The sequence below is a fragment of the Triturus cristatus genome, chromosome 6, assembly GCF_964204655.1.
Source record: "Triturus cristatus chromosome 6, aTriCri1.1, whole genome shotgun sequence".
Classification (NCBI taxonomy): Eukaryota; Metazoa; Chordata; class Amphibia; order Caudata; family Salamandridae; genus Triturus; species Triturus cristatus.
Window position 1 is genome coordinate 955812137 of NC_140589.1, and position 26811 is coordinate 955838947.

The following is a 26811-nucleotide window of genomic DNA, read 5'->3' on the forward strand; positions in this document are numbered from 1 at the left end:
CATTATCTGTTCCCCCTAAAGCCCACTCTACAAGAAAGTTAGGGGCTTCTATGGCTTTTCTAGGGAATATACCCTTAGATGACATCTGCAAGGCAGCCACATGGTCTACACCGCACACCTTCACAAAACACTACTGTGTAGATGTGCATTCCAAGCAGCAAGCTAGGGTGGGCCAGGCTGTACTAAAGACACTTTTTCAAACAGCTGCAACGGATACTGGTGGTCGCCGCTAGGGTTGGGTACTGCTATATAATCTATGCTAAGTGTACAATCTGCAGCTCATATGCCTCGAACGGAATATGCTACTTACCAGTATGCATCTGTTCTTGGCATGTAGAGCTGCAGAGTTGTACACGCCCACCCGCCTCCCCGGCTACCTGTATCCGTTCCAGTACATCTTATTTAGATACAACACATGGGTTTCTCACTGTTATTACTACGCTCCATCATTTCCCTGTTGGCGAAAAACAATCTGAGGATGGAGCCGAAGCCCATGCGCAGTACGGACCGAAGGAGGAGTCACCAAACTCGTGACTTCCAAAGACTGTCCAAGAAGAAAAACAAACTGCAAACATCCGGGCCCAACACCAGATGGCGATCTATGCTAAGTGTACAACTCTGCAGCTCTACATGCCAAGAACAGATGCATACTGGTAAGTAGCATATTCCTTACTCCTGAAAGAAAGGATTTATCCATGTTTTGTTTGTTGAAATAAATTGACAAAGGATAACCTCAACCCTTCTAGTGTTTTCTTTCGGTGACTCCCCATCTCAACGGCTGACAGCCAGATCCTTAGGCCTCGCGGCGTCTACCTGTCCACCCCAGTCTGCTTTTCGCCCCTTTCATGGCTACGGAAGGGGCACCCCTCCATGTCCGGCACAGTCTAGCCACCAGCCCACCCAAGCTGCCGAGCCTCTGCATGGCCACAGGCGAGTGACCCAGCAACCTTGAGGGTCTTGGAGCCAGCGGGCCAGTCGACCCTCCCCCGCTACTCCAGGCCTCGGATGGAACTGCACAACACCTGCAGATGTGGGTAACGAACCAAGCTTGGGTCAGAGGTAGATCCCTCTCCCATCCCCAACCGGACCTCACTGTAGTGACAGATGCGTCACTCCTGGGATGGGACGGACACTTGGGGGATGCAGAGATCAGAGGCAGAACTGAAAGGATTTCTTCCCTCTCTCAAAGGGAAGGTGGTGTAGGTGTTCACGGACAACACCACTGCCATGTGGTACTGCAACAAACAGGGCGGGTTGGGGTCGTGGACCCTATGTCAGGAGGCTCTTCGCCTCTGGACATGGATGCTGGTATTTTCACGCGCGCGGACCACTTCACAGTACATCTGAGTTGCTTTCCGTTCCACTGCAGCTGGTGCTGTTTGTGTGGAGAAAGCGTGTGACTCACTTCCGCTTCAGGCAGGTTAGCGTTTCAGCTCCCTGCATTGTAACACCTTTAAAATCAATGCTGCAACGGATGCGCGTAGTGGGCGCGCCGCTGCGCCTAAGGCCAGCATGTCTGTGTCCGACCGTGGCCAGAGGCCAGGACCCCTGGCCCAAAATTGGTCTATACTAAGGAACAACTTAGCATGATTAAGTATGCATCCCACATGCCGCCCCTCCCGGACTCTGTTGCAGAGCAGCTTTGGTTAGAAAACCTGCTAGCAGGCTCTAGGAATCCTCAGTTGACCAGTGTGCCAGCTCCGATGCCTAAAGGCACAGGCCCAAAGACACCCTCTAGCCTAAAGATTGCTCTGCTAAACACCCGGTCCCTCACTAAGCATAGTCTAGTATTTACGCTATTTCAGGAGGGGGAGTTTGACTTCCTCGCTCTATCAGAGACATAGCTAGAGGATACTTCAGGGCCTGATTTAGTGGCCTCTCTTCCTCCTCAGTTCAGTGCCTTGACCTGTAATCGGCAGCGAAATAAAAGAGGAGGTGGAGTTGCCATTCTCACTCGCAGGATATTTGCTGCTGAGAAAATATTGGAGGAGAGCCTGGACGGGGCTGAGGTTCTGAGGATAAAGCTGTGACTTACATCCTCGTGTCTGATAGTGGTATACCGCCACCCCCACTCCCACCCAGCTAACTCCACTTTTCAATGATCTGTTTTATGAAGTTATGAGTGATCTGTGCTCTAGATATCAACAGATCTTGGTTCTTGGGGATTTTAATTATCATTGGGACCGGACTCCAAGAGATTGTACGGCCAACAGGTTCGATGAAGCCATGACTATGCTGGGGTTGCACCAAATTGTAGAACTCCCCACACACGAAAAGGGCCATATTCTGGACCTTACCTGGACCACGTCATCAGCTATCATACATACTGATTGCAGACCATGTAATTGGTCTGATCATTCTTTGATCAGTCTTATACTCCCTATAGACAGTCCCCCCTCAAACACGTATCGGCAGGGTGGATAGTGGAAGGGAACTAGCGTAAGATTGAAGACGCCAAGTTGAGGGAGATGTTAAACCAGACAAGATGCCCTGGGTCCCAGTCTGGTGATCCGGATCTGAAGTATGAGGAATTGCTAGATCAGCTGAGGTCAGTCTTTGACGAGATTGCCCCCACCCGTAGGGTAAGAATATTGAACAGCACGAAGGGAGCCCCATGGTACACACAAGAATTGAGAGGGGAAAAACAAGTTCTCCGTCACTGTGAGCGACTCTGGCGGAAATGTTCCGATCCTGAGTCCAAGGACGTGTATAAAGAAAAACTGGCCCTGTATAAGGCCTCAATTATCAGAAATAAGTCTACCTATTATGAGGCCAGGATCAGCGAAGCGACAGACACCCAGAAAGAGACATTTAAGGTACTCAGGGAACTGAGTCGTCTGAAAGAGCCAAAGATAGTCACTAGTCAGGCTGAGTGTGATAAGATGCAGGATTTCTTTTTAACTAAGGTTGAAGACATTATAACCAAAGATAGGCACCACACGCCTCACCCCCTGCTCTCTGGTAGTGGAAGACTCACCTGCCTTTCAGGGTACTGCCCTCTCGGCATTCCCTTCACTCGAACCACCTGACTTAGCTCACTTTATGGCTAAAGTAAAGTCAAGGTCACCTGAGGACCTTTGCCCGCCGAAGGTGTTCAAAACCATCATCCCAGTGATTGAGGCTGAGGTGTTGTCTCTACTAAATCTATCTTTGGCAACAGGAAGAGTACCACAGAAATTTAAGGAAGCTTTGGTGATCCAGTTACTGAAGAAGGCAGGGGCGGACACCAAGATCCTTGAAAACTTCAGACCTATTTCTAGACTCCCCATCCTGGCTAAAGTGCTTGAACAACATGTTCTTTGAGTACTTTAAGCCTTTGTAGAACAACACCAGTTGTTATACACTAGGCAAGCTGGCTTTAGGGCGCACAACAGCACTGAGTTGGTGATGCTCTCAGTGCTGGATGACCTGCGGCTTGCAGCCGACAAGAAGACCCCCACAGCCTTAATCCTCCTGGACCTCTCAGCCATATTCGACACAGTGAACCACATACAGTTGTTAGCCCGTGTCTGTCCGGCGGCTGGAAGACTCTGGGATGGTCCTCCAATGGATCATCTCCTTCCTGGAGGATCGGTCCCAGAGAGTCCAAGTGGGAGATTGTACATCTAGGCAAGGCAGCCTACAATGGGGGGTCCCTCGGGGCTCTGCGCCGTCGCCTTTACTTTTTAATATCTACCTGCAGCCTTTGATAGACGCACTAGCTAAAACAAACTGTCAGGTGTGTAATTACGCCGACAACACCCAGCTAATCGTGCGTATTTACAACGTTCCCGCCGCTCAGGGTAACGTCCAGAATATCCTCCGATTCACCATGAACTGGATGACCTCTAACTCCCTAAAGTTAAATCCAGACAAAACAGAAGTACTGGCCGTGACCACAGGGGTTTCGCCCTGGTCCAGTCGTTATTGGCCTCACGGGCTAGGCACCACTCCAATCCCGGTGCCAGCAGTAAAGAGCCTAGGCATAATGCTGGACACTGGACTAACCCTAAAAAACCAGGTAGCTGCTGGCTGCTGTCGTAGGTAGTTGTATTGGCCTGAAGCGGCAACTCCAGAAATCGGTGACCTTGTTGTCTTTCTCCACTATGCAGACTGTTGTGACGGCACTAATCTTGTCACGCTTAGATTATGGCAATGCAGTCTACACTGGGCTTCCCGATATACTTCTGGGGAAGCTACAAGTGGTCATGAGTGATGCGGCAAGGCTGATTTTTAGGTTGCCAAGAAGAGCCCATGCTGCCCCCTTGCTGCAACAGCTCCACTGGCTTCCCATCAAGCAAAGGGTTAAACAAGGGGCTGTGCATTGCTCACAAGTCCCAGTTTGGAGAGGCACCCAAATACATTAAAGATCACCTCAGGCCCTATATTTCCAGTCGCACTCTTTGGTCATCAGATTCTTGTCGGTTAGCCTGCCCAAGCTTTAACAGATGGACCCTAGGGGGGCGGGCATTCTCTGTCACTGTTCCCCAGATTTGGAATGAACCGCCTGACGGTATACGCAAGGAAAGCAGGCTACTACCATTTAGGAGGAGACTTAAAACCCTTCTGTTTACAGAGGCGTTTAGTTAAGCTCACTCTGATGCAGGTCGTGGATAGTTGCGTGTGGGGATACTGGACCTCTGTTTTATGTTGCAGCGCTTAGAGACCTTCCGGTGATAGGCGCTCTATAAATGAACTCTAACATAACATGGCTGGAACATCAGGGCATGACCCTGGTGGTTCAATATCTGGCTCTCTGAATGCCAGGGCAGATAAACTCAGCCGTCGATGCCTGGTAGATCACGAATAGCATCTTCAATCTGAGGTGGTGCAAAGTCTCTTTCTGCTGTGGGGAGAGCCTTGGTTAGAGCTGTTCGCCACCGAAGAGAACACGCAATATCAGCAATTCTGCACGTTGGAGTTTCCAAGGCGGCGCTCGCTCGGTGGCGATTTTCATCGCGAGTGGAACTGCGGCCTCCTGTACGCCTTTCCACCTGTACCACTTCTACCAAGAGTGCTGAAGAAGCTCAAGAGCAACTGGGCCCAAGTTATTCTTGTTGCTCCGGACTGGGCATGAAGAGTCTGGTACCCAGAGCTCGTGAGCATGGCCATCGATCCTCTACTCAGACATGCCAATTCAGTAGGATCTTCTCTCGCAGCAGCAGGGGAGGGTTCTTCACCTGAACCTGTCCAGTCTCCATCTTCTTGCATGCTAGATTAATTCAAGCATTCCATCCATTAATTTTTTCAATACTTTATTGTCCATCTACACTTTGGCAGTAACTGCAAAGCTTGACGTTCTGGTCTTTCTGGAATTGATTGACGAGGGGTATTTGATGTAAAATTTAAAAGTTTCTTGGCTAGCAGGCTTTAAAGCAAATTTGTCAGACTGCAACTGTCCTTCCACCTTGCCCACTGCACCTTTTTAAAGCATGGTAACTTTTCACTCCAGTAACAAGCAAGCATAGAATAACTGCACACAATAATTTCTGCATTGCGAACTGCTAAGAGAGGGAGTTCATCATGTGGCTTGTGAACAAGCAAAAGGAAATGATATCACTCCAGTATGAGCTTGACCTTTCCAGACCCGAGCAACGTACAAGGTCTACTGAAGAGTGAAATGCACGTATAGTAAAAAATATTTCATCTACATAAAAGTGTCCAGCCAACCTATATGTCACCCACTAATCTTTAATGTACATCTTTGCTCAAGTGGAATCGACCAAGAAGGTTGTGGACTACATCAGAGCAAGATTCATAAGCTATGTTGGTAGATTGATCCCATCAGATATCGATGTTTGATTACTGTTGGTCTGTCCCACTCTGCTTAACTATTAACATTCCCATTTGGAAGTCTGCTTGTGATTAATTTAATAGACTATATTAGGAAAACATTTTGATGAAAACATACTATGACTATGCTTGCCAATCTCTCAACCCTTTCCTTTTTCTTTCTTCAAGTATGCCATGCTCTAGTTTGTATGGGGATGTTTCGTCCCTTTCTAATTTCTGTAATGCCACTTAAGATAATGTTGCACAAATATTATTGTAAGCCTATACAATATAAAATTAGACGTTTTGTATATCCTTTTAGATACAATTGAGGCAAGGTCATTTGCCATAAACCTAATGTGTATGCAGTGTTTTTAGATTATAAAAAAAGACAAAAAAACAATGAAAATCTTTATTTAATTTGGCAAAAATGCTATCTGATAGAGACTACTAGCCGCAGATTCCTTAACGTAGAATTATCTCCAGGCGTGAGACTGGACCCGGAAAATGTTATTGTCCCAGCATCTCTGCGCGCCGAGGGGGTGGCCCCACTCGACTCCGCCCCGCCGTCTTCCGCAGGCGTGACGTCAGCGAGGTCATATAAGCCCCACCCCGGTTCACTGACGTCAGTTTTCTTCTTTTCCGCGTGCAACGCGGATCCGGATCGTGTTACTGGCCTATTTTCAGGCCTTCTTTTCACGTTTTGCGTTTCTTTTTGAGATCAGTGTGCGGATGCCTTCGGGCTTCAAGACGTGCTTGTCTTGCGCGCGCCAGATGTCGGCGACGGAAGTTTACCCCATTTGTATGTGGTGTTTGGGGGAGCACAATGACTCCACGGACTGCGAGGCTTGTCAGCAGATGAAGCCAAAGTCCCGGCGGGAGCGCCTGATGAAACTCCTCTCAGCCCACATGTCCAGGTCGCCACGTCCGTCCCCGCGGAAGGGTTCAAGAACCGCCGCTTCCGTCTCCGACATCGTCCCTCTCCGAGGCCGCAAGGGCATCGCTCACCTGTTGGTAAGTGTCGCAGTTTGCCCCCGAGGCCTGGTCCCCGCCCTGTGGGGGGCGCGGGTTCTCCACGTCTCGCGCGTCGCCACCCTACCCGCCATTTCCCGGCGTGGGCGACGACCAGAGCCCAAATGGAGGCCTATGCTGCGGCCCTGCAGGTCTCCTTGGCTCCTCCTCCTCCTCTTCCTGGGACGTCTGCGGATCCCTTGCCATGTGTGGGGCCTTCTGCGGAGTCGCCGGCGGCCCCGGCCCCGACAGGTTCGGCTTCATGTCTTGGAGATGTGGTGTCGTCTGTGTCCTCTTGCTTTCTTCCGGTCAGGCTGTCCGGTTCTGCTAGATTGTTCTATCCCCCCCCTTTTTTTCCCTGACACAGGGATGGTTGGTTTCTGTGTGCCTTTGCTTCCCTCCAGCTGGTTTCTCTCCAGTGTAGGGGCCTTCTTTGCTCTTTTTTCCCTCTGTTTGGTGGAGTTTCTGATCCCCTTGCGGTCTTCTGCATTGGGGATTCTTTGCCTGTTCTTTGGCTTCCTGCTCCTTTCAGGGGATATGGCCCTCTTTGACAGTGTAGTCTGGGGGTGGATTGCTGTTGCTCCTCTGTTCCGGGCTTGTGGCCCTTCACTGTTTGGTTTGTGGTTGCAGCCTCTCGCTCACTCTCTCTTCGGTTTCGGCGCTTTCACATACTTGTGCCTCCAGGATGGCTGTCGCCTTGCCTTGCTCGGTTGTTCCTCGGAGTGGTGCTCTGCTCTTTCCCTGCTATGGCTTCGCTGTTCTAGCCTTCTGGTACCTTGGTGCCAACTGGTGCTGTCCCTCACCCTTTGTCTCTCTCTGTTTTGTTTCTCTGATTTTTTTTGCACACTGTTTCCATGCTCTCCTCAGTTTTGTTGTGCTGGCTCCGCGTTGTGCCGCGGAAAAGTTCTCCGAAGCAAACTGACGTCAGCGGGGTGGGGCTTATGTGACCTCGCTGACGGCACACCCGCGGAAGACGGCGGGGCGGAGTCGCGTGGTGCCGCCCCCCGGCACGCAGAGATGTTGGGACAAGAAATTTTTCCGGGTCCAGTCTAACACCTGGGGATAATTCTATGTTAAGGAATCTGCGGCTAGAATCGTCTCTACCAGATACATCGTTACTGGAGGGAAGTCGCTTGTACTTTTAGTATTTACAGAATTCCAAACTTGAATCTTCTTGACAGGTTACTAATTGTAATGTCCTCCCTTCAAATTGCAGTAACAGAGAATGGGGAACTATGTGTGTTCCCCTTTACATCCAATGGAAAGACTTTTGCTGAATGCACCAAAGAAGGACGACAACGGCTATGGTGTGCTACAACTAAGGACTTTGAAAGAGATAAGAAGTGGGGTTTTTGTGGAAAAGGTATATGTTTCCCTTCATTCCCATACTGTTTTGCTTAAAGCTGTCAATTGTTAAAGCATCATTGTATCTTATCCAGACAACAGCATTTGTTTTTAAAAGAAACCCTTTTTATTTGTTTCCTAGTTTATTTATGAATGTGTCCTATAATGCTCACATCACGTACAACATTGTTTCTAATACATGAAGATGGAAACAGAAAGGAAATTGTCATTAAATGCTAGAGAATAGAAATGTTATTGTTGCCTCTCTGAATGTCCGTTAGGAAGTGGGTTTCCATCTATGAAGGTTAATTTAATACCGCACAGAAAGACCCCTTTTATTTATTAACGATTAGCCAGTCCTCTACTTATATGTATACAACAGTCATAAATCTCCTTGCTTTTCCCTCAAACATGTATTCCCTTCCTTATCATAAATACACCAGTTTTCTTTTTTGGGTTTACTTCTCTCATGTCTTGTTCTCTTGCTTCTCGGTTTCTGTTACTCCTTCTCACATTATTGCATGCCTCTTCTCCCCACCTCATCTTCCTCTATTGTATTGCCACATCATGCATTTCCCTGTATCAATTAGTCTTCTACTACTCTACATGCTCATTTTCTGTCAGTATAGCTCTCTTCATCAGTGTTTTTCTCCATTCTGACCATTTTCTTTCTCATTTGTTTTGATGATGATGCAAAATGTATTGAGTGCCCGGCTATATCAAACGCTAGTGTCTTGCCGATCAAACGTGTGTGTGGACAGTGGTGGGGGAGGCTATTCCGAGTACAGACCTTAACTCAATGTTGGCGTCACAATTGAAACAAATTGGCCTTCAACTGCTTCCTGAACATCAGTAGATTTGGATGCATTCGAAAAGATGCAGGAGGGCATTCCAAATTCTTGGGATGATGACAGATAAGCATCTCTCTTTGTGCCTTGTTTTCCTGAATCTGGAGGAGACAATGAAGCCTCCATGCTTAGATCTTTAATCCCTGTCAGGACCATTGAAAGAAAAAAATATTTCATGTATGTAGGAGGCCCATTTGAAAAAATGGTTTTGTGGCTGATGAAGAGTGCTTTAAATATGCACCTCTTGCTCACAGGAAGCTAATGCTGTCTTATTTTGTAGGAGTTAAAGTTGATATTGCTTTCCTTGTTGACAGCAGGATAAGGAGAATTTTTCTTAGGGCATAAAGTATTCTAAATCCCAAAGATGGAATTTACACGCCTATCTTACAAAGACTTCTAGACGCAGATTCCTTACCTTCGAATATTCCCCAGGTGTTAGACTGGATCTGGATTGTTTTTTTTAGAGCAGTACCCCTGTGCACCGGTAGGTGGCATTTTTCAACTTTGCATGGTGTCGTCGGAGTCGTCCCATGCATGATGCCTATATAGGTGCCAATAGGCACCACCTCAGTGTGCTGACGTCAGTTCTTTTCTTTCAATGCCAGTCAGCGCAGATCCAGAGAAGAGCTACCCCCAGTCTTATTTGACTGACCCTTTTTCAACATTTTGTCAAGAGTTTTTCGAGATTGCCTCCTGATGCATCATGGATGTCTGCTAGAAAGGCTGGTTTCAAGTACTGTGGCGCCTGCCACCAGTAGATGTCAGTGACAGACCCACATTTGTTTTGCCTCCGGTGTTTGGAGCGCAACCACGAAACCAAGACCTGCATCGATTGCTGCGCCATGGACCCCCTAGGTCTTGAGGGGGTGGTCCCTCCAGCTCCTTGCAGTCCAACACTTTGACGTTCTCTATCACGATCTCGGTCACGAGGAAGGTCCTGAGATTGGTCGCAGAGCCACTCCAAGCGCTTTTAATAACAGTCGAGGCAGTTGGGATAATCGGGAAACTCACACTGTCATTAGGAGAGCAAGAAGTAGAAGAGGTCTTCGACTTCACCACTTCTGTCAAAGTCATCCGACGAAGCGAAGGAGCATCGGCACTCGAGGCTTAGCTCTGTGGTGGAGGCTGCGCCAGGGCAGTCTCTGCACCTCCCAGAGTTAACTGGAAGCCAGAGCAACCACCGGCCAACTACGTAAATCTTATCAGGCCATGCACCTCATATTTTGGCAGTCTGTTGCCGCTGGAACACTTTTGGGCCTCACAGGCTTGGCAGCGGCCCCTACTGGTCTTCTGCCAACAAGTTTGTCGCCGGCGCTTGTGGGACCCCTTGGATCCATTGATAGAATGGGAGGGGTGCCGGTCGAGCCACCCTGACCTTGGCTGGCGCCTGCTGCCTTGCCTACGCCCCATGGTAGGGTCTTCCCCTTCTCTGACAGGCGTCGTTAGATGACTAGGGACACTCTCCCCATGACAGAGCCAGTATGTATTCATATGATAGGCCTTGGTTGGGAGAGGTCTGTGGACCCATATAGATACCAGTTAGAAGAGACAGAGGACAATTGGTAGGAGAGTCTGGCGGATGCCAGTTGACTGGACACATCCCCAACCACTGACCGGGTTTCTTACTCTACCATTGCTACGGGGTAGGGTTTATCTTTCCCATTGGTGGTGCCAGGGGTGGCTGAGGTCCAGGATGTTATGTTGCCCTTAGTGGAAGTCAAGATGAACATCTTGATGGAAGTCCTTCAACCAGGAGATGCCTCCACAGAACCATTACTCGAATATAACAAAACCCTTTTCGACATCCAACTCTGGTTCTGGCCCAGGCCCTGCACGTGGGTTCCTGTGTATAGGACAATTGCCTGCTGCCATCGCCCTGCCCCAGGGGACCCTAGTTTCCTCATCCAGCACCCCACACCAAAGAGCTAGTTACTCCAGGCCTTCACCTCCATAGTTCACCGCGGCGCATTCTCTTCCACTTCACCGGACAGGGAATCCAAAAGGCTGGATACCTTCTGTTAGAGAATGTTCTCTTCCGCCAGCCTAACGCTGTTGTCGGTGAGCACCACATGACTCTCTGGTCGATACTCCCTTACCTTCTGGAACTCAGTTGTGCGAGTGCTGCTCATGGTCTCTGAGGCTGCCCGAACCCTACTCTCTCAAGCAACTGCTGACTTGAGAGACGCACCCAAGTTCACCATACGATGTGGGCTGGATACGATCGGCTCACTGGGCAGAGCGATTTTATCGTCGGTGGCCATAGGTTCCACGCCGGTCTGAGAACCACTGAGACACACTTTTCGTCTCAAGTGAATCTCAGGCCTCCTGTCCGCCTTTATTTATTTATTTAGCTTGTATAGCGCACAGATACCCCAACGGGGTGTCCCGGCGCTTGTGTGAGAACGTGTATAATGCTCGCTGTAAGGTGAAGATTTAGCAGAATAGAAAAGATTTCAAGGCTCTCCGAAAGGGAGGTTCGTCTTGAATGCTCCTAATGTACAAGGGAAGGTTGTTCCAGTGGGAGGCAGTGCAAACTTGGAACGTTTTCCCCCCAGATCGAGCCTTTTTAGCCCTAGGGGTAAAAAGAAGATGTTGAGAGCTCGATCGGAGTGAGCGAGCGTTACTGTAAGGGCGGAGACATGAGGACAGGTGAGCAGAACCCTTCCCGTTGATAGCACGGTGGGCAAGGGTGAGGGCCTTAAATTCCGACCTTTTATGTACTGGGAGCCAATGCAGCCTGAGGCGGTGGGGGGTAATGTGTTCTCTAAGGGGGAGACCACAAACCAGACGGACTGCGGCATTTTGAACTGTTTGCAAGCGCCTCTGGAGGCCTTTCTGCCAATACCACTCCTGATCAGAGTTCTGAAGAAGATCAGAAGTGAGCAGGACTAAGATATTCTTGTGGCGTCGGATTAGGCACAGAAAGTCTAGTAATCTGAAAGAGACACGTTCGTGATAGATTCCTTGCCTTGCGGCGCCACCAGCAACGGAGCCGGCGGCAAGGGAGGGACCTCGGCTGGTACCGCCGGGCCTAAAGGCGCGCCGGCGGGGGCCCTAGGCCTGAAAAGGCGATCCATGTCAGCAAGGAAAGCTTGCACCTGGGCAGGAGTTGCCGATGGACCTGGATAAGGTGGGTAGGCCGCAGAACTCACAGGCTCCAAAGGAGCCACGGGGGTGGTACCCTCGCCCCCCTCTTTCCCGTCCGGAGACCGACGGGGGGACGTTGGAGAGCGAAAACGCTTCTTCGACTACTTCTTATGACGTCTCTTACCCGATTCAGAGTGTGAAGGCTTTGACCCAGAGGAGCGATGAGTATGGGTCCGCGGTCGGTCCCTCGATCGACCCCTGGACCTCCAACGGCGCAGAGACGACTGCCGGGCCTCCAGCAGCTTATGGGACCACTTCCATAAGGCCTTTGGAGCCATGGCCAGACAGTCGGAACATGACCGGGAGTCAGACGCCATGGGGGTCGGCCACTGACATCGTACGACAACAGGCCCCAGGATTTAAACCCAGGCATCCCTACGTGGCACCAGGAGTCAAAGACTCAAAAATGAAAGACAAAAAGTCTCAAAAGTTAGTCAAAAAGTGACTAGGGTACGTGCTCTAACTGGATCTGCGCTTGCTGGCGCGGAAAAAGAAAACTGACGTCAGCGCGCATGGGTGGTGCCTAAGTAGTCTCCGTGATGTCATCTTGGCGCATTCGACGCCAGCGACGGACGCGGAGCCGCACGATGCCAGCTTCCGACGCACAGGGGTACTGAAGACGATTCAGTCAGACGCCTGGGGGATATTCTAAGGTAAGGAATCTATCACTAACTAATGTCTCTTACAGATATATTGTTCCACTAGTAGTAACTTGTGCTACTGAACAGTTGAGCATAAGCACGGGTCCTCCAATCGGCTGCCTCTTTGGGAAGATCTTTTGCTGGAGCCACAGGCCAGGTTTTTGCACCTGAATCTGCCAACGCTTCGCCTTCATGCATGGAGACTGAGCGGCAACAGTTAATAGCCTTTGACCTTCCATCCGAAGTCAGTAATGTTATCTTGGCAGCCAAGTGTTACTCCACCAAGACTGTATATATTCTGCCGCTGGAGCAAATTTGTGGCACGGTGTACACATAAGCAAGTTGATCCCCTATCAGCACCCCTTTAGCAAGTTCCACTGTTTATTTTCACTCTGGCCCGGCAGGGCTCTGCTTTGGGCACCTTAAAATGCTATCTTTCTGCCAATCTGGGAATTTCTGTGGTTGCCAGATCAGCCATCCCTGCTGAAGTCTCCTATTATACATAGGTTCTTGAAAGGTCTCCCACAAATGTTCCCACCTTCTACCTTCATCACATTTCAGTGGGACCGCAATGTAGTACTAATGTACCTGATGTGTGCTCTTTTCGAGCCGCTACGCAACTGCCCTATCATGCTTCTTACTATTAAAATGGTATTTCCAGTGACAGTAACATCTGCTTAGAGGGTAAGTGAGCTACAGGCTTTATCATCTATTCCTCCGTACCTTATTATCTATCCAGACTAGTTGGTTCTATGAATAAGAGCCTCCTTATTACCCAAGGTGGTCACCCCCTTTCACATAGGCCAGTCCATCATCCTGCCTTCCTTTTAGGGTCCACCTCACCTCTAAAGAAGAGGAGAGACTCCATGGACTGAACCTAAGAAGAGCATTGTTATTATATCTTGATGGCACAGAGTCCTGGGTGGACAATCAACTGTTTTCGAGGTCCATTGGGGCCAAAAAAGGAAACGTTGTGCAGAAAGTTGTGCAGAAGCATAACCATCTCATGATGGATAGTGCTCTGCATCAAAATCAGCCACACATTGGCCAACAAGCAACCAGGAAGTGTGCACACTCCTTCTACCAGAGCCAAGGCTGCAACCACTGCGTTAGCTTGCGAGGTACCCGTCCTAAATATCTGTCAGGCAGCAACGTCGGCTTCTCTGCACATGTTTACAAAGCCTTGACAGTCTGTTGAGATGGGCATTTTGCTTGTTTGGTCATGCAAGACTTTCTAGTGTAATCCCTGTCACAGTCCCACCTTTGGGGAGGTATTGCTCTATGGTAAGGAATCGGCAACTAGAAGTTTCTATCAGATGAACAAGTTACTTACCTTTTGTAATGCCTTATCTGGTAGAGACTCTTATCTAGCCTCAGATTTCTTACCAACCCACCCATCCTCCCCGCTGTGCGAACGGATTCAGAGTAAGGGATTTCCCCATTTCAAGGGCCCTTATTTGACGCACCATTGGCAAATGTTCATGGCTCCTCGCATCTGGTGTGGAAAGACGTGAAAAGAAACTGACGTCAGTGCACTCATATAGTCCCAGTGCACATCACTTCTAGCATAGACGATGCCACATGGAGCCAAGAGACGCCACCTACCGGCACACAGGGGTACCGCTCATGAACAAGAATTCCACATCCTGTCTTGACACCTGGAGAATATTCTATGGTAAGGAATCTGTGACTAGATAGTCTCTACCAGATAAGGCTTTACAAAAGGTAAGCAACTTGTTCTTCAAAGCTCAAGGCTTTGCTCTTGGATTTCAGGCATGACTCACTGGCACTGGCAATAGACCCAACTTGTCCAGCCAGCAGTACATTATCAGGCTGAATCGGGTACAAAAATCACCACCTCGGTCTTGCCTCCAATTAAGATCAATTAATTTTAACTTTGCTTGAATTTTAGTTTCTCTTTACATAATCACGTGGTCTGAGTGATGTTTCCAACAGTGATCTCCTTAAATATTTATTTGAAAGAATGAAGACATATGGTCTTTACAGAGCAAGTTAACACATTTATATGAATATTTTCTTGAAGTGGATTCTTTCTCATTAAATCCTGATTTGTTTGCAACTTGCACCTCCATATGTAGAGATAGAGCAGTGGCAGTTAACTGCTTTCGATCTGCTGCCTGAGGTGATAGAGCTTATCCACATCTCCAGGTGCCATTCCCTGAAATTATTCTTCGCTGGGCACTGGGGCAAATTTGTAACCTAGTGTAGGGCCCGGAAAACTGACCTTTTTTCTTATTGTAGGAGAGTAGGATCTGCACTTGTGTTGCCCCCACTTTTTTTCTGATGTTAACACTGGTTTCTGGCTATAGTCTGGCTTGGTCCCTGCTAATCAGGGCCCCAGTCTCTCTGTTCTCTCTAAACAACTTGGAGTGCATATTAGATGCACTAGTGATTGGATACTGTGGTACCTTATGATCCCCTAGTATATGGTACCTTGGGTACCAAGGGCATAGGTACTTCACAGGCCTACCAGGGGTTGAAGCATGTATTATGCCACCCCTGGGAAGCAGACTAAATCTGACACCACAGGCCTGCTACTGCAGCCTGGGTGAGGTAGTGTTAGCACTCCTCACTGAGATATAGGTTCCCTATATCTCTACCTGCACACACATATAAACCTATCAGTCATCCCTAAGGCAGGCCCTTTCAATCCTGAGGTAAGGGTGCTTGGTTTACATGTAAGGGGATGCCTCTGCCTATGCAGGGCCCCTCTGCAGTCCTCAGTCTATTCTCTGTGGCTGTTTGTGGATGCGGTTAAACCATATACTCTTAAGTGCATTATAACCTCGCGGTAAATGCTAACTCTGGGATGGCTGCATCAAAACATGTCGTATTTGGTGTCAAACGCTTTGGAATCATACCCCCACACCAGTAACTGGTATGAGAGTATGATCCCACCCTTCTAGAGGGGAAGACATCTACCTACTGTGGAAACACGGTAGAATCCTGAAAGAGCCCTGGCATCACAAAATGGATGCCACCAGCACAGATACTGGGCTGCCCTCTAGCTGCTAACCGAATCTCGCAGTGGAGGAAGCCCAACAATAGGCATCCTGTCACAGGGAGGTGTCGCCACTTTCCAGACAGGATTTAGTGTATTGGGGCTCGGTTGGTGCACTCCTAGAGTGCTTTGAAGTCCTGCACTGGGGGAGCAGTAGGCTCCTCTGTGCATATGCCAGCTCAAACCGGTTCAGGGGCTACCTGCCCCTGCTCTGGTGCAAAACTGGACAAAGGGAAGTGGGTGTAGCCACCCACTCCCCTGACCCTCCCATAGGAGGGGTCATAGAGCTAGTCCTTCCCTTCCTTCTAGTATAAGTTAGGGAACCCTTGCCATTGCAAACTAGATATCCCTGGACGACGCTCTGAAGAAAAATCCTGGACCTTCGACGTTCCACTACCTCTGGAAGACTGAAGAATCTCCCTTGGAGTCAAGGAGTGACTCCCCTGCTTGGCAGGCACCAAAACTTTGAATCAACGGTCGCAATCGTTCCTGCTCCCGCCGGAGTCTGAAGTCCCTGCAGCCCCGAAAGTGGATTTCCTGACTTCTCCAAGGCCATCGTGAGTCCCCAGCAAAGCTTGAGGCAAGTGGACCCCACGAGTGACGAGGAACAGCAATACCCGGGTACCGTGCACTATTGTCTAGTGCAATCCCTTCACGACATTCTACGAACTTGTGCATTGGACCACGTGTGGTCCAAGCCTCCAGCAGGATTTCCACCGAAGATCAGAGGCCTACCTCGTCCCGAGTGACCGTGGGCTCCTGTGAAGTGAATCCTCATGAGGCGTCTTTGCGATCCCTTGCCATTTGGCTTGTGGGGCCCCTGAAATCTTTTCTACAGAACCAAAGTGCTCACCTGGTTGCTCCAGGCCTGCCCTGACTTACCCTCGCTGGGTGAGTCCCTCAGACCTTGCTGGTCTGCACCGCTGACTTTTTACACTTTCCACGAGACTTGCTGTTACCAAGGCTTGTTGGCTCCAATCCGAGTGCCGACACCGCAGTAAGCTGCAGACTTCGTGGGACACGCCGAATCCAGCTCCTGGTTGTCGTCGCCTCCTGGACCTCGTGGCTGAAGAGTCAAGACACCCGTGATCACCTGAAATCACCCGACGACTGTGGGCATCCTGCTTCCTGGCCCCGGGTCACTGGCAAGTGACTTTGAACACTGTCTCCTCTGCTTTCAGATCTTCTTTCTTCTGAATCCAACCTTGGATCCACCGGACACTTCTTCAGTCTTCACAAGCAGCAAGTCTTCTTTGGCTCCCATTGAAAACGACGCGCGACCCGACACCAAAAGACACCTATGCACCCGGCTTCCCTGGGTGAGGTAACTCCAGCACTACGGTGCTCCTGTGTGTGTTGGCTCTAGAACTACTTAGCCTGTAAGTGACTTGCTTGTAGACTCTCCCGAAGTATCCTAAAACTTTAAAATTCCAACCGTGACTTGCTCTATTGAAGTCTTTTGGGATCCGCGGCTGTGTTCTCACACTGCATGCGTCTTCCGTGGGTCCTTTACTTACCTTCCTTGGGTGGATCAGTGAGGCCCCAGCGCTTCTGAAGGCCCTAGGCCTTCTCCCTTCTCAAGTTGTTCTTCTTATATCTCTTTTTTAATATATGGTCTGGTACGCCCCTAGGGCCCCAGCCATATAAGTGCGTCATTTGTTGTGAAACATTGATTTGTGCATATGTTCCTGACTTCTAATCTCATAAAAAGATTAGTAGAGTGTGTTAGAAATAAATACATGTTTATTACATATATATATATATATATATATATCTGTGTGGTGTCCTTTCATATAGTGATTCAAGAGATAAGGTAAAACAAGCTGCTTTACATTCCTCTGAGACTTAGCCTGAAGGCTGCTCTCCACAGCTACCACTAGGACAGCTTTCTTTAAAAGGTTGTCTTAAACCTATCTACCATAAGAGTCGAATTGTACTGGTGCAAGGTGGCCACTTTAACTAGTGAACAGCATATACCAGGCCAACTTCTCACACTTATGAAACTTTTATTGAAGTTTTCTGAGACAAGCAAGTAAAAAAAAAAACCACTCCTGAAGCATGACACAATTACCTTGTCTCAGATATTTATCAGATATCAACACTAGTTCAACAGTGTAGGCATCCAGATAGTCTAATCTCCATAATTCCCATCTAGAAGGGCAGGGGGGAGCGTTGTTGCATTCCTGGTGATTCTCCCTCTCTCCGTAGTCCACACTGTGGTGTCCCACAGGGAAGAGGGATACTCATATAGTCCCTCCAGGCGGTATAAATTGTTTAACATTTCTGGGGATACCCACTTGCTTGGCAGATCAGTTTCTCCATGCAAATTCTTCGGTTTAAGCCCCTCTTCCATTCCCTGAGCTTCAGGGGGATGAGTCATTCTAGTGTTGAGCAATGTCTCTCTTTGGCATAGAAAGTCCAAGATATAGCAGAGCCTTTTTGCACGTGTTAAGAGTCCAAATCCCCAGGGATATGCAACAGGGCCAGTTTGGGGTCATGAGGCAGCGACCAGACCAGAACTGTTCCCGGTGTGTGAAACACCCCCAGCCTCCAAAATGGGGGGATCACGTCAAAGTTCCAAAGCGTGTGTGCAAAATCTCTATTTTAAGCACCTCGGGAAGGGCTCAAACCTCTCCTTCAAAGCCGTTCCACGGTAAAGAATACTCTGTCCAAGTGTTTTAGCAGGGGAAGGTGAAAATGAGAGGCAATAGCCGACTCTCTGGGGGACGCTGTAGGAAGCTGACTTTGTATATGGTATACCACTAGGTGATTATACTGTGCACAGAGTCCAAGGATTCCCCCAGAAGTGTACAGGGCTCAATGCAAACCCAAAGTGCTCTATTTGTGGTAGTGTGGGCGAGCAGCCTTAGGCCTACACAGAGAAGTGCAAGACATTTGTTGTGCACACAATGACCAATAAAAGACACAGAATTTAAAAAGGAGATTCACACCAATTTTATAAAAATAATCTTTGCTTGAGTATTATTTTAAAACCAAGATCTTCGAAAAAGGGAAGTACGTTTTTCGGGAAAAATACTTTAGTCTTTCAAAGTCGACACTTAGTGCTATTTTCAAACAGTGCAATGTTAACCTATGGAGGAAAACGACAATGTGGTTTAACAGAGAAGGACCCAACTTACAGTTCCAGTCTTCGTTTAAGGTCAGCAGAGGGTAAGGTTCAGATAAGCACAAAGTCTGCACCACCAGCGGCACAGTGGTGGCCATGTGCAGAAGTCAAATTCAGATGTGGGCCTAATGCCTTTTAATAGAGACTGGGGGTGCTTGGAGCTACGCTGTTTGCAGGCAATTAAATCGGCTGCAGAGGCCAAGCTTCAGGGGTTAGAGCAAGCATAGGCGGGGCCACAAGGCAGCACCAAACATACACCACCAGCAGCAAAGGGGCGGCCTAGTGCAGGGCTTAAATACAGCATCGGGTGCTCAACGCTCTTAAATGGAGACAATCGGTTGGACAAACAGCCTGCAGATGTTGAGCCAGAGGCTGCACAAAGGAAACTAGCGATAGAGGTAAGTTTAGGTGTTGTGGGTCGTAGGGACATTGCCAGTCAAGCCCCCCAGGGACTTCGGGTGCAGGGGTGTCCTTTGACGTCAGATTCTTCTTACCGGTCACAGTCAGGGGGAGCCTTTGGATTCACACTGCAGGTGTCGTCGTGGGGTCCAGGAGGGGTCAGTCAATGCTGGACTTGGACTCAGGATCGCTGGGGAACCTTTTCTGGATTAGTGAGCCACCTGGACACAGGCTGCAGGTGTCTGGTGCAGAGTGGTCGAGGATCTTGAATTCGAAGGGCACCAGAGTCCTTGGTGGTGTTTTCTTTGTGGACACGGCCGCTGTCCTCTGGAGTTCTGGTCTGGACAGGGCATGCAGTGCTCCCAGAGTTTGTGGTGGTTGCTGACTGCCGAACACACATTGTTTCTTCCCAGGATTTTTAAGGGCTGCAGACAGGCCGTTAGGGAGGGGGCCAAGTCAGTAAGCATCTTCAGTCTTCTTTTGCATGACCTCTTCTTCGTCCTTTTTCTTCTTAGGTCAGCTGGAACTAGTTTCAGGGTCTGAGGGAGCCACCTAAATACCAGATTTAGGGGTGTTTTAGGGGAGTGACAGGTAAGGCTAGTGGGCACCTTTCCTGGGATGGCTACACCCTCAATTATAGCATAGTCCTAGCCCTGATTGAAGGAGTCCCCCCCCCCCCCACCCCCCAAACCCCCCATCTTCAAGATGGCAGGGACTGAAAGGTGTACTTCTCCTTGCCTCCTTCACCTTAGCGGTGGAGTTAGCAGATGTGGGCAAACCTTCTATTCTTCCTAGTTTTCCTGTTTGTTTTCCTCTCCCAGAGCTAGGGTATAAACCGGGGGCTGTAATCCGCAGTTAGTAGCAGAGGCTTGGGATTGTATTACAAAGGCAGCAGTTCTTTGAAGCTTCCCTCTCGAGCACTGTGCCCATCCTTGAGGTGGGTGGGGGGGTGTGACACCAACTGCCCAGGATATGCTATGTTTCCGGCCACAGAGCAGAGGCCCTCCACCCAGGTGTCCAAAAACATGTCTGTGAGTGACAGGCTGCCTAAAGCCAGTCAGAGACCACACTAGGGTTGGTGGGCTTTCAGGGGGCAACTCTGAGGTACCAGTACTGGTATCAGTGTGGGTTTATTAAGAGGAGTTGTTTGGTACCAAACACTCCTGGATTCAGAGAAGCCATCATGGTGCTTGGGAACTAGAGTTGTCGAGTTTCCAGCCCATGTACTCTTTGTGATTTCCCTGGCACTTACAATATCTAAGACTAGACTTAAATATTGTAGGGGCAAATCTGTACATGCAGATATACACACACCTGGAATATAGTGCACCCTGCCTTAGGGCTGCAAGGTCTGCTAGAGGGCTGACTTACCTATACCCTAGGCAGTGCTGGTTGGCATGGCACACAGGCAGTGTGCTATGTTGACTTCGTCATTTTTCACTGAACCAATGCTTGCAAGAGGCCTTGGTGGGGGGTCCCTACGAGACCCTCTTCAGTTCCCATGCCCTAGGTACCAAGGGTACAATTTACTAGGGACTTACACGGGGCTGAAGCTTCCAATTGTGGAACAGTTTTAGGGAAAGAACACTGGTACTGGGAATCTGGACAGCAGGGACCCAGTACTTTGCAGTCAAAGTTGCATCGAAAAGCCAGGCAAAAAAGTGTGGTTGGTGTACAACAACAGAATCCCATTTTCTAAAAGATGCCAAGGCCTCCAACGAATAGTCATCTGATCAGGGTTTGAGCAAAGTGTTATTTTGTAATCCTGCATCTTGCTTAATAAAAATGTCTCAAGTGGGTTGGGGACTGTCTTAACCTGTAATACATAAGGAGTGAGTGGGTGGCGCAGTTGGAGATATCAAAAAATGTGGGTTAGATTTAACCTGAAGTCATCCTGTAATTTAGTGAACGATTTAAGGGTGGGGCCCATCTTCACATCTCCCAACCGAGAGATTCCTATGGTGTCCCAGTGTTGGAAGCCCTTGAGCACCTACTCCTATGGGAGAATAGACCTTCCCAGAGAGGGGTTTCCTTAGTTAGTTTCTGACCCATCCCAGGTCCCTTAGTGAACCTCTGCACAGTTGTAAAGACCACCTTGGTGGCCAGTGGAAGGTAGGGGTTCACTCTGCCTCCCCCCAAACCCCACCCATAGAACAGGTGTAGCACAGACATGTCTACCATAGCCCTTTCCTCAGAAGCAAATGCTGGATCATGTTGCATGTTGTAGTGCCACTCATTAACAATTAGCAAGCGCGATGCTCCATACTTAGACAGGGTAGTGGAGGCCGCAATGCCACCATAGTAGGTCGATTGGAAAACTGACCTTTTATAGGTGAAGCTCTTGGATGTTATTTTGTTTGTTTTGTCTTTAGCCCATCAAGGTCCTGCAGTCGGTACTAGCAAAGGTTGTTTGTTGGCCCTTTCGGCCTTTCCATGTTTGCCAGACCAACCATCCTTGTTTAAATCACCTGTTGTGATTTGCTTCATTAGATGTTTGACATTCATGCTCCCTTCCAGCATGTTTGGGATGCAACAGTAGGACCTTAATTTGATCTTAACATTTCTCATGAATACGGCTTTTGAACGTATGTATAGCTGCTTGCTGTGTATCCTCACCTTGAAGACCGCTTTCATCAATTCGATTACATCAGCGATGAGATCAGCACATCTTGTGAGTGAACTGCATCCGCTGTCAGTGCAACCACACTGCGCCACGTTTTTCCTAGACAAATTTGTGCTGAGGACTTAAGCAGCCTTCTTACCAAAATTCATTACCCCTTTCCATGTTGGGCAATTCATCACTCTACCAGCAATCTTTGCTCCTCCTCAACCCTCAAAAGAGGAGGAGAGGCTCCATGGGTTGGACCTTCTAAAGGGCTTTAAGCTTTTACAGTCCTTGTATAACCATTGAGTAGACAATCAACTTTTTGTGGGGTTTTCTGGAGCAAAGATAGAGAAGATTGTGTGGAAGATGACTTTGCCTAGGTGGATAGTTTTATTAATTAATGTCTGCTATCCATCGGCCAAGAAGAAGACCATGGAAGGCCCATCCCATCTGGGCCAAGGCTAGTACCTCTGCATTGGCGCAGGGAGTGTCTGTTCTTGGTTTTTGACAGTCTGTGACGTGGGCATCAATGCATACGTTCATCTGAAAGAAACACGTTAGTTAGATTCCTCACCTTAGAATATCCCCAGGCGTCAGACTGGATCCGGAAGATTTTTCGTCAGCAATACCCCTTGCGCGTCGCTAGGCGTCGTCTGCGGCTCCGCGTCCGTCGTCGGCGTCGTGCGCCGGAATGACGTCGTCGGAGTACTTAGACGCCGCCCTCGCGCGCTGACGTCAGTTCTTCTTTTTTCCGCGCCAGTAAGCGCAGATCCGGGAGAGCTACCCCTTTTAGTCTTTTTTGACTAAATCTTTTTTGATCACTTTTGATCCTTGTCTGTCGACATCTGGTGCCGGTAGGATGCCTGGGTTCAAGGCTTGCGAGGATTGCCATCGACTGATGTCGGTGACCGATCACCACCGCCGGTGCCTCTACTGTTTAGGCCCCGACCACGACGCGGAGTCGTGCTCCGATTGCCAGGCCCTGACTTCGAAGGCTCGGCGGGAGCGGTCCCGCAAGCTTCTCGAGCTCCGCCACTCGGCTCCGCGTCGTGCGCGAACCCGGTCCAGGAGGAGGTCCAAGGATCGCTCGCGGAGCCCTAGCCGACGCCACCATCGATCGTCGGGCTCCAAGTCGTCGGGTAAGTCCAAACGCTCTAAGAAGTCCAAGAGGCGACATCGCTCTTCGGACTCCCCTCGCCGGTCGCGCGACTCGGCCGAGGGTCCGGGTGGTTCCACCCCCGCGGCTCCGGCGGAGCCGCAGGCGCCGCGCCCGTCCCCATACCCTCCGGTCCCTGGGACTAACGCGACGCCGGCGGAGGTCAGTGCCTTCCTCTCGGCCATGAGGAGCCTGGCCTCGCCGTCGACGCCCGCTGGCGCGCCTTCGGGCCCCGCGGACTCGACTGGGCGACCTTGCCTGCCGGCGGCTTCGGCCCCGGCGCCGTCGACGACTCCGGTCTCGACGCCGCAGGTCCCCGCGGGGCCCATGCCTGGGCCCCCGTCGACGCCGGTTGACCTAACCACTCCTCCACCGGTGCCGGCGAATGAACCACCGACGCCGCCACCGGCGCCGCCGGCGCAGACGCCTACACCTCCGGTGCCGCCGACGCCTTCGTTGCCGACTCCGGACGGCGTCCAACCCCAGTTTAGCCCTATTCCGGACCCGGCGCCGCAACGGCGTCGACCGACGCCGCATCCGGCGCGGCTTGAGACCTATCATCTCTACAGTCCGGCTCCGATCATTCCTCCTGTTTATCAGGAATCGGAAGACGGGGGCGACTGGGAGGGGTTCGAGGACCCTATGGCTGTTCAGTCGCAGCTTTCACAGGACTGGGCAGATGAACTGGGGGAGGCCAGTGGTCTGGATACCTCGCCAGACACTGGATTCACTTCTCCTCCGACTGTGCCTTCGGAGGAGGGTGCAGCATTTTCTGTGGTGCTGCGCAAGGCGGCCGCAGCCCTTGGGCTCGAGCTGCCTGCCGTGGCTGTGAGGACTAACATCCTCACTGAGGTGCTTCAAACCGCAGCAAGCTCCACTGAGCCTCTGCTGCCGTTCAATGAGGCCCTCACTGACGTTCTGCAGGGCACCTGGTCCAAGCCCTCCACAGTTCCTCCTGTGGATAGGAACGTTGCCAGGCGCCACCGCCCTGCTCCGGGCGACCCCAGTTTCCTGTCCCAACACCCCACCCCCGAGAGTCTGGTTATCCAGGCCTCTACCTCCCAATCCTCCTTCCCGACCGCTCCGCCGGACCGGGATTCCAAGAGACTCGAGCAGTTTGGCAAGAAACTGTTCTCGTCCCTTAGTTTGGGCCTGCGGTCTTTGAACACCGCCTGTCTCTTGGACCGTTATTCCCATTCTCTGTGGGATACGGTGGAGGACGTGCTGCCCCTGTGTCCGGAGGAGGTCCAGACACGTCTTACCCAGGCTTTGGCCGATGGGAGGGATGCAGCGCGGCACGCCATACGATGTGGGCTTGACACCACGGACTCGCTGGGTCGGGCGATTTCCACCACGGTGGCGCTCCGCCGCCACGCCTGGATGCGGTCCACGTCATTTTCCGGGGATGTCCAGAACACCCTCATGGACATGCCCTTTGATGGCACTCGCCTGTTTGGTGAGAAGGCGGACAGTGCGCTGAACCGCTTTAAGGACTCCCGGGCTACGGCCAAGTCCTTGGGCCTCTCGGCTCCGCGGGCGCACACCTTCGCTTTTCGCCCCTTTCGTGGCCAAGGAAGGGGCGCCTCCTCACGTCCGCCCAGCCACCAGCCGCAGAACCAACCTGCGCGCGGACGTGGTTTCCGCCGTGGCGGATCTGGAGGACGACGTGGTCAGCCCACATCCACCCCGGCAGCATCCGCCTCAAAGCCTTCCTAGTCCGAGCTTTCAGGCCCATTCCACGCCAGTGGGCGGCAGAGTTCGCCATCACCTGCTCCACTGGCGGTCCATTACATCGGACAGGTGGGTGCTGCAAATCGTCCGAAGGGGCTACTCCCTCCCCTTCGAGACGACCCCTCAAGCCATGCCACCGCAGCACCACCGTATCTCGGGGGATCATTTGAATCTTCTCCGCGAGGAAGTTTCGGCCCTCTTGGCCAAGGGGGCCGTCGAGCGCGTTCCAAGTCCAGAAGTAGGTCGTGGTTGTTATTCCCACTACTTTCTGGTTCCCAAGAAGGGCAAAGGGGGCCTGCGCCCCATCTTGGACCTCCGGAACGTCAATGCCTTCCTCCGAAAGGAACTGTTCAAGATGTTAACCTTGGCTCAGGTTCTAGCTGCCCTAGACCCCGGAGACTGGATGGTAGCGTTGGACTTGCAGGACGCATACTTCCATATCCCCGTCCTGCCGGCCCACCGGCGTTACCTGCGGTTCACGGTGGGCCAAGAGCATTTTCAGTTTACCGTGCTCCCCTTCGGCCTCACCAGTGCCCCTCGGGTGTTCACGAAAGTGATGGCGGTGGTCGCAGCTCATCTGCGCAGATCAGGGGTTCCAGTCTTCCCCTATCTCGACGACTGGTTGTTGAAGGCGGGCTCGCCCCAGACAGTCGTCTCCCACCTCCAGACTACGGCGGATCTCCTGCATTTGCTGGGATTTTCCATCAACGTGCCGAAGTCACACCTGAGTCCCTCTCAGAAGCTCCTCTTCATCGGAGCGGTTCTCGATTCGGCGCAGTTCCGGGTCTATCCACCGGAACAGCGGGTCCGGGATATACAGGCCCTGATTCCCATCTTTCGGCCTCTATCCTGGGTTTCGGTCAGGCTAGTGTTGCGGCTTCTGGGGCTGATGGCCTCCTGCATCCTACTAGTGCATCACGCCAGGCGGCGCATGCGGGCTCTGCAGTGGGACCTGAAGTTTCAGTGGGCCCAGCATCACGGCAACCTGTCCGACCATGTCTTGATCTCGGAGGGCACTGCACAACAGTTGCAGTGGTGGCTCACGGACCGCGATTGGGTCATGGGCAGGAGCCTCTCCCTTCCCCAACCGGAGCATGTCGTAGTGACGGATGCGTCCCTCCTGGGCTGGGGTGGCCATATGGGAGAGGCGGAGATCAGAGGCCTCTGGTCTCCGGCGGAGTCTCGTCTCCACATCAACCTGTTGGAGTTGAGAGCGATCCGACTTGCACTGAAAGCCTTCCTTCCCTCTGTCAGGGGCAGTGTCGTGCAGGTGTTCACGGACAACACCACCGCCATGTGGTATTGCAACAAACAGGGCGGGGTGGGGTCGTGGACCCTTTGTCAGGAGGCTCTGCGCCTCTGGACGTGGCTGGAACACCAGGGCGTCACCCTAGTGGTTCAACATCTGGCGGGCTCTCTGAACGCCAGAGCGGACGAACTCAGCCGCCGGTGCATGATGGATCACGAATGGCGTCTGAACTCCGAAGTGGCGCAAGGTCTCTTTCAGCAGTGGGGAGAGCCTTGGTTAGTTCTATTCGCCACCGAAGAGAACGCGCAATGTCAGCAGTTCTGCTGTTGGAATTTCCAAGGCGGCACTCGCTCGGCGACGCTTTTCGTCACGAGTGGAGTTGCGGTCTGTTGTACGCCTTTCCGCCTATACCACTTCTGCCCAGAGTGCTGAAGAAGATCAGGCACGACCGGGCCCAAGTCATCTTGGTGGCTCCGGATTGGGCACGAAGATACTGGTATCCCGAGCTACTCAGTATGTTGACCGATCCCCCGATACGTCTGCCCCTTCGGGAGGATCTTCTGTCGCAGCAGCAGGGGACGGTCCTCCACCCAAACCTGTCCAGCCTCCACCTCCATGCGTGGAGATTGAGCGGCGGCAGTTGATGCCATTTGACTTGCCTCCTGAAGTCTGTGATATCATTCTGGCAGCCAGGCGTCCCTCCACAAAGACGGTATACGCCTGCCGGTGGAACAAATTTGTGGCATGGTGCACAGCAAAGGCTGTGGATCCCCTTTCCGC

General features: G+C 51.0%; 1 protein-coding gene across 1 annotated transcript in view; it reads left to right on the forward strand.

Moving 5' to 3' along the window:
- Positions 1-26811, forward strand: part of IGF2R (insulin like growth factor 2 receptor) — a 1674612-nt gene that overhangs the window by 1433526 nt on the left and 214275 nt on the right. The window contains exon 39 of the mRNA XM_085611652.1: positions 7979-8125. Coding sequence (XP_085467778.1) covers positions 7979-8125 — 147 coding nt within the window. The remainder of the gene's footprint in view (positions 1-7978; positions 8126-26811) is intronic.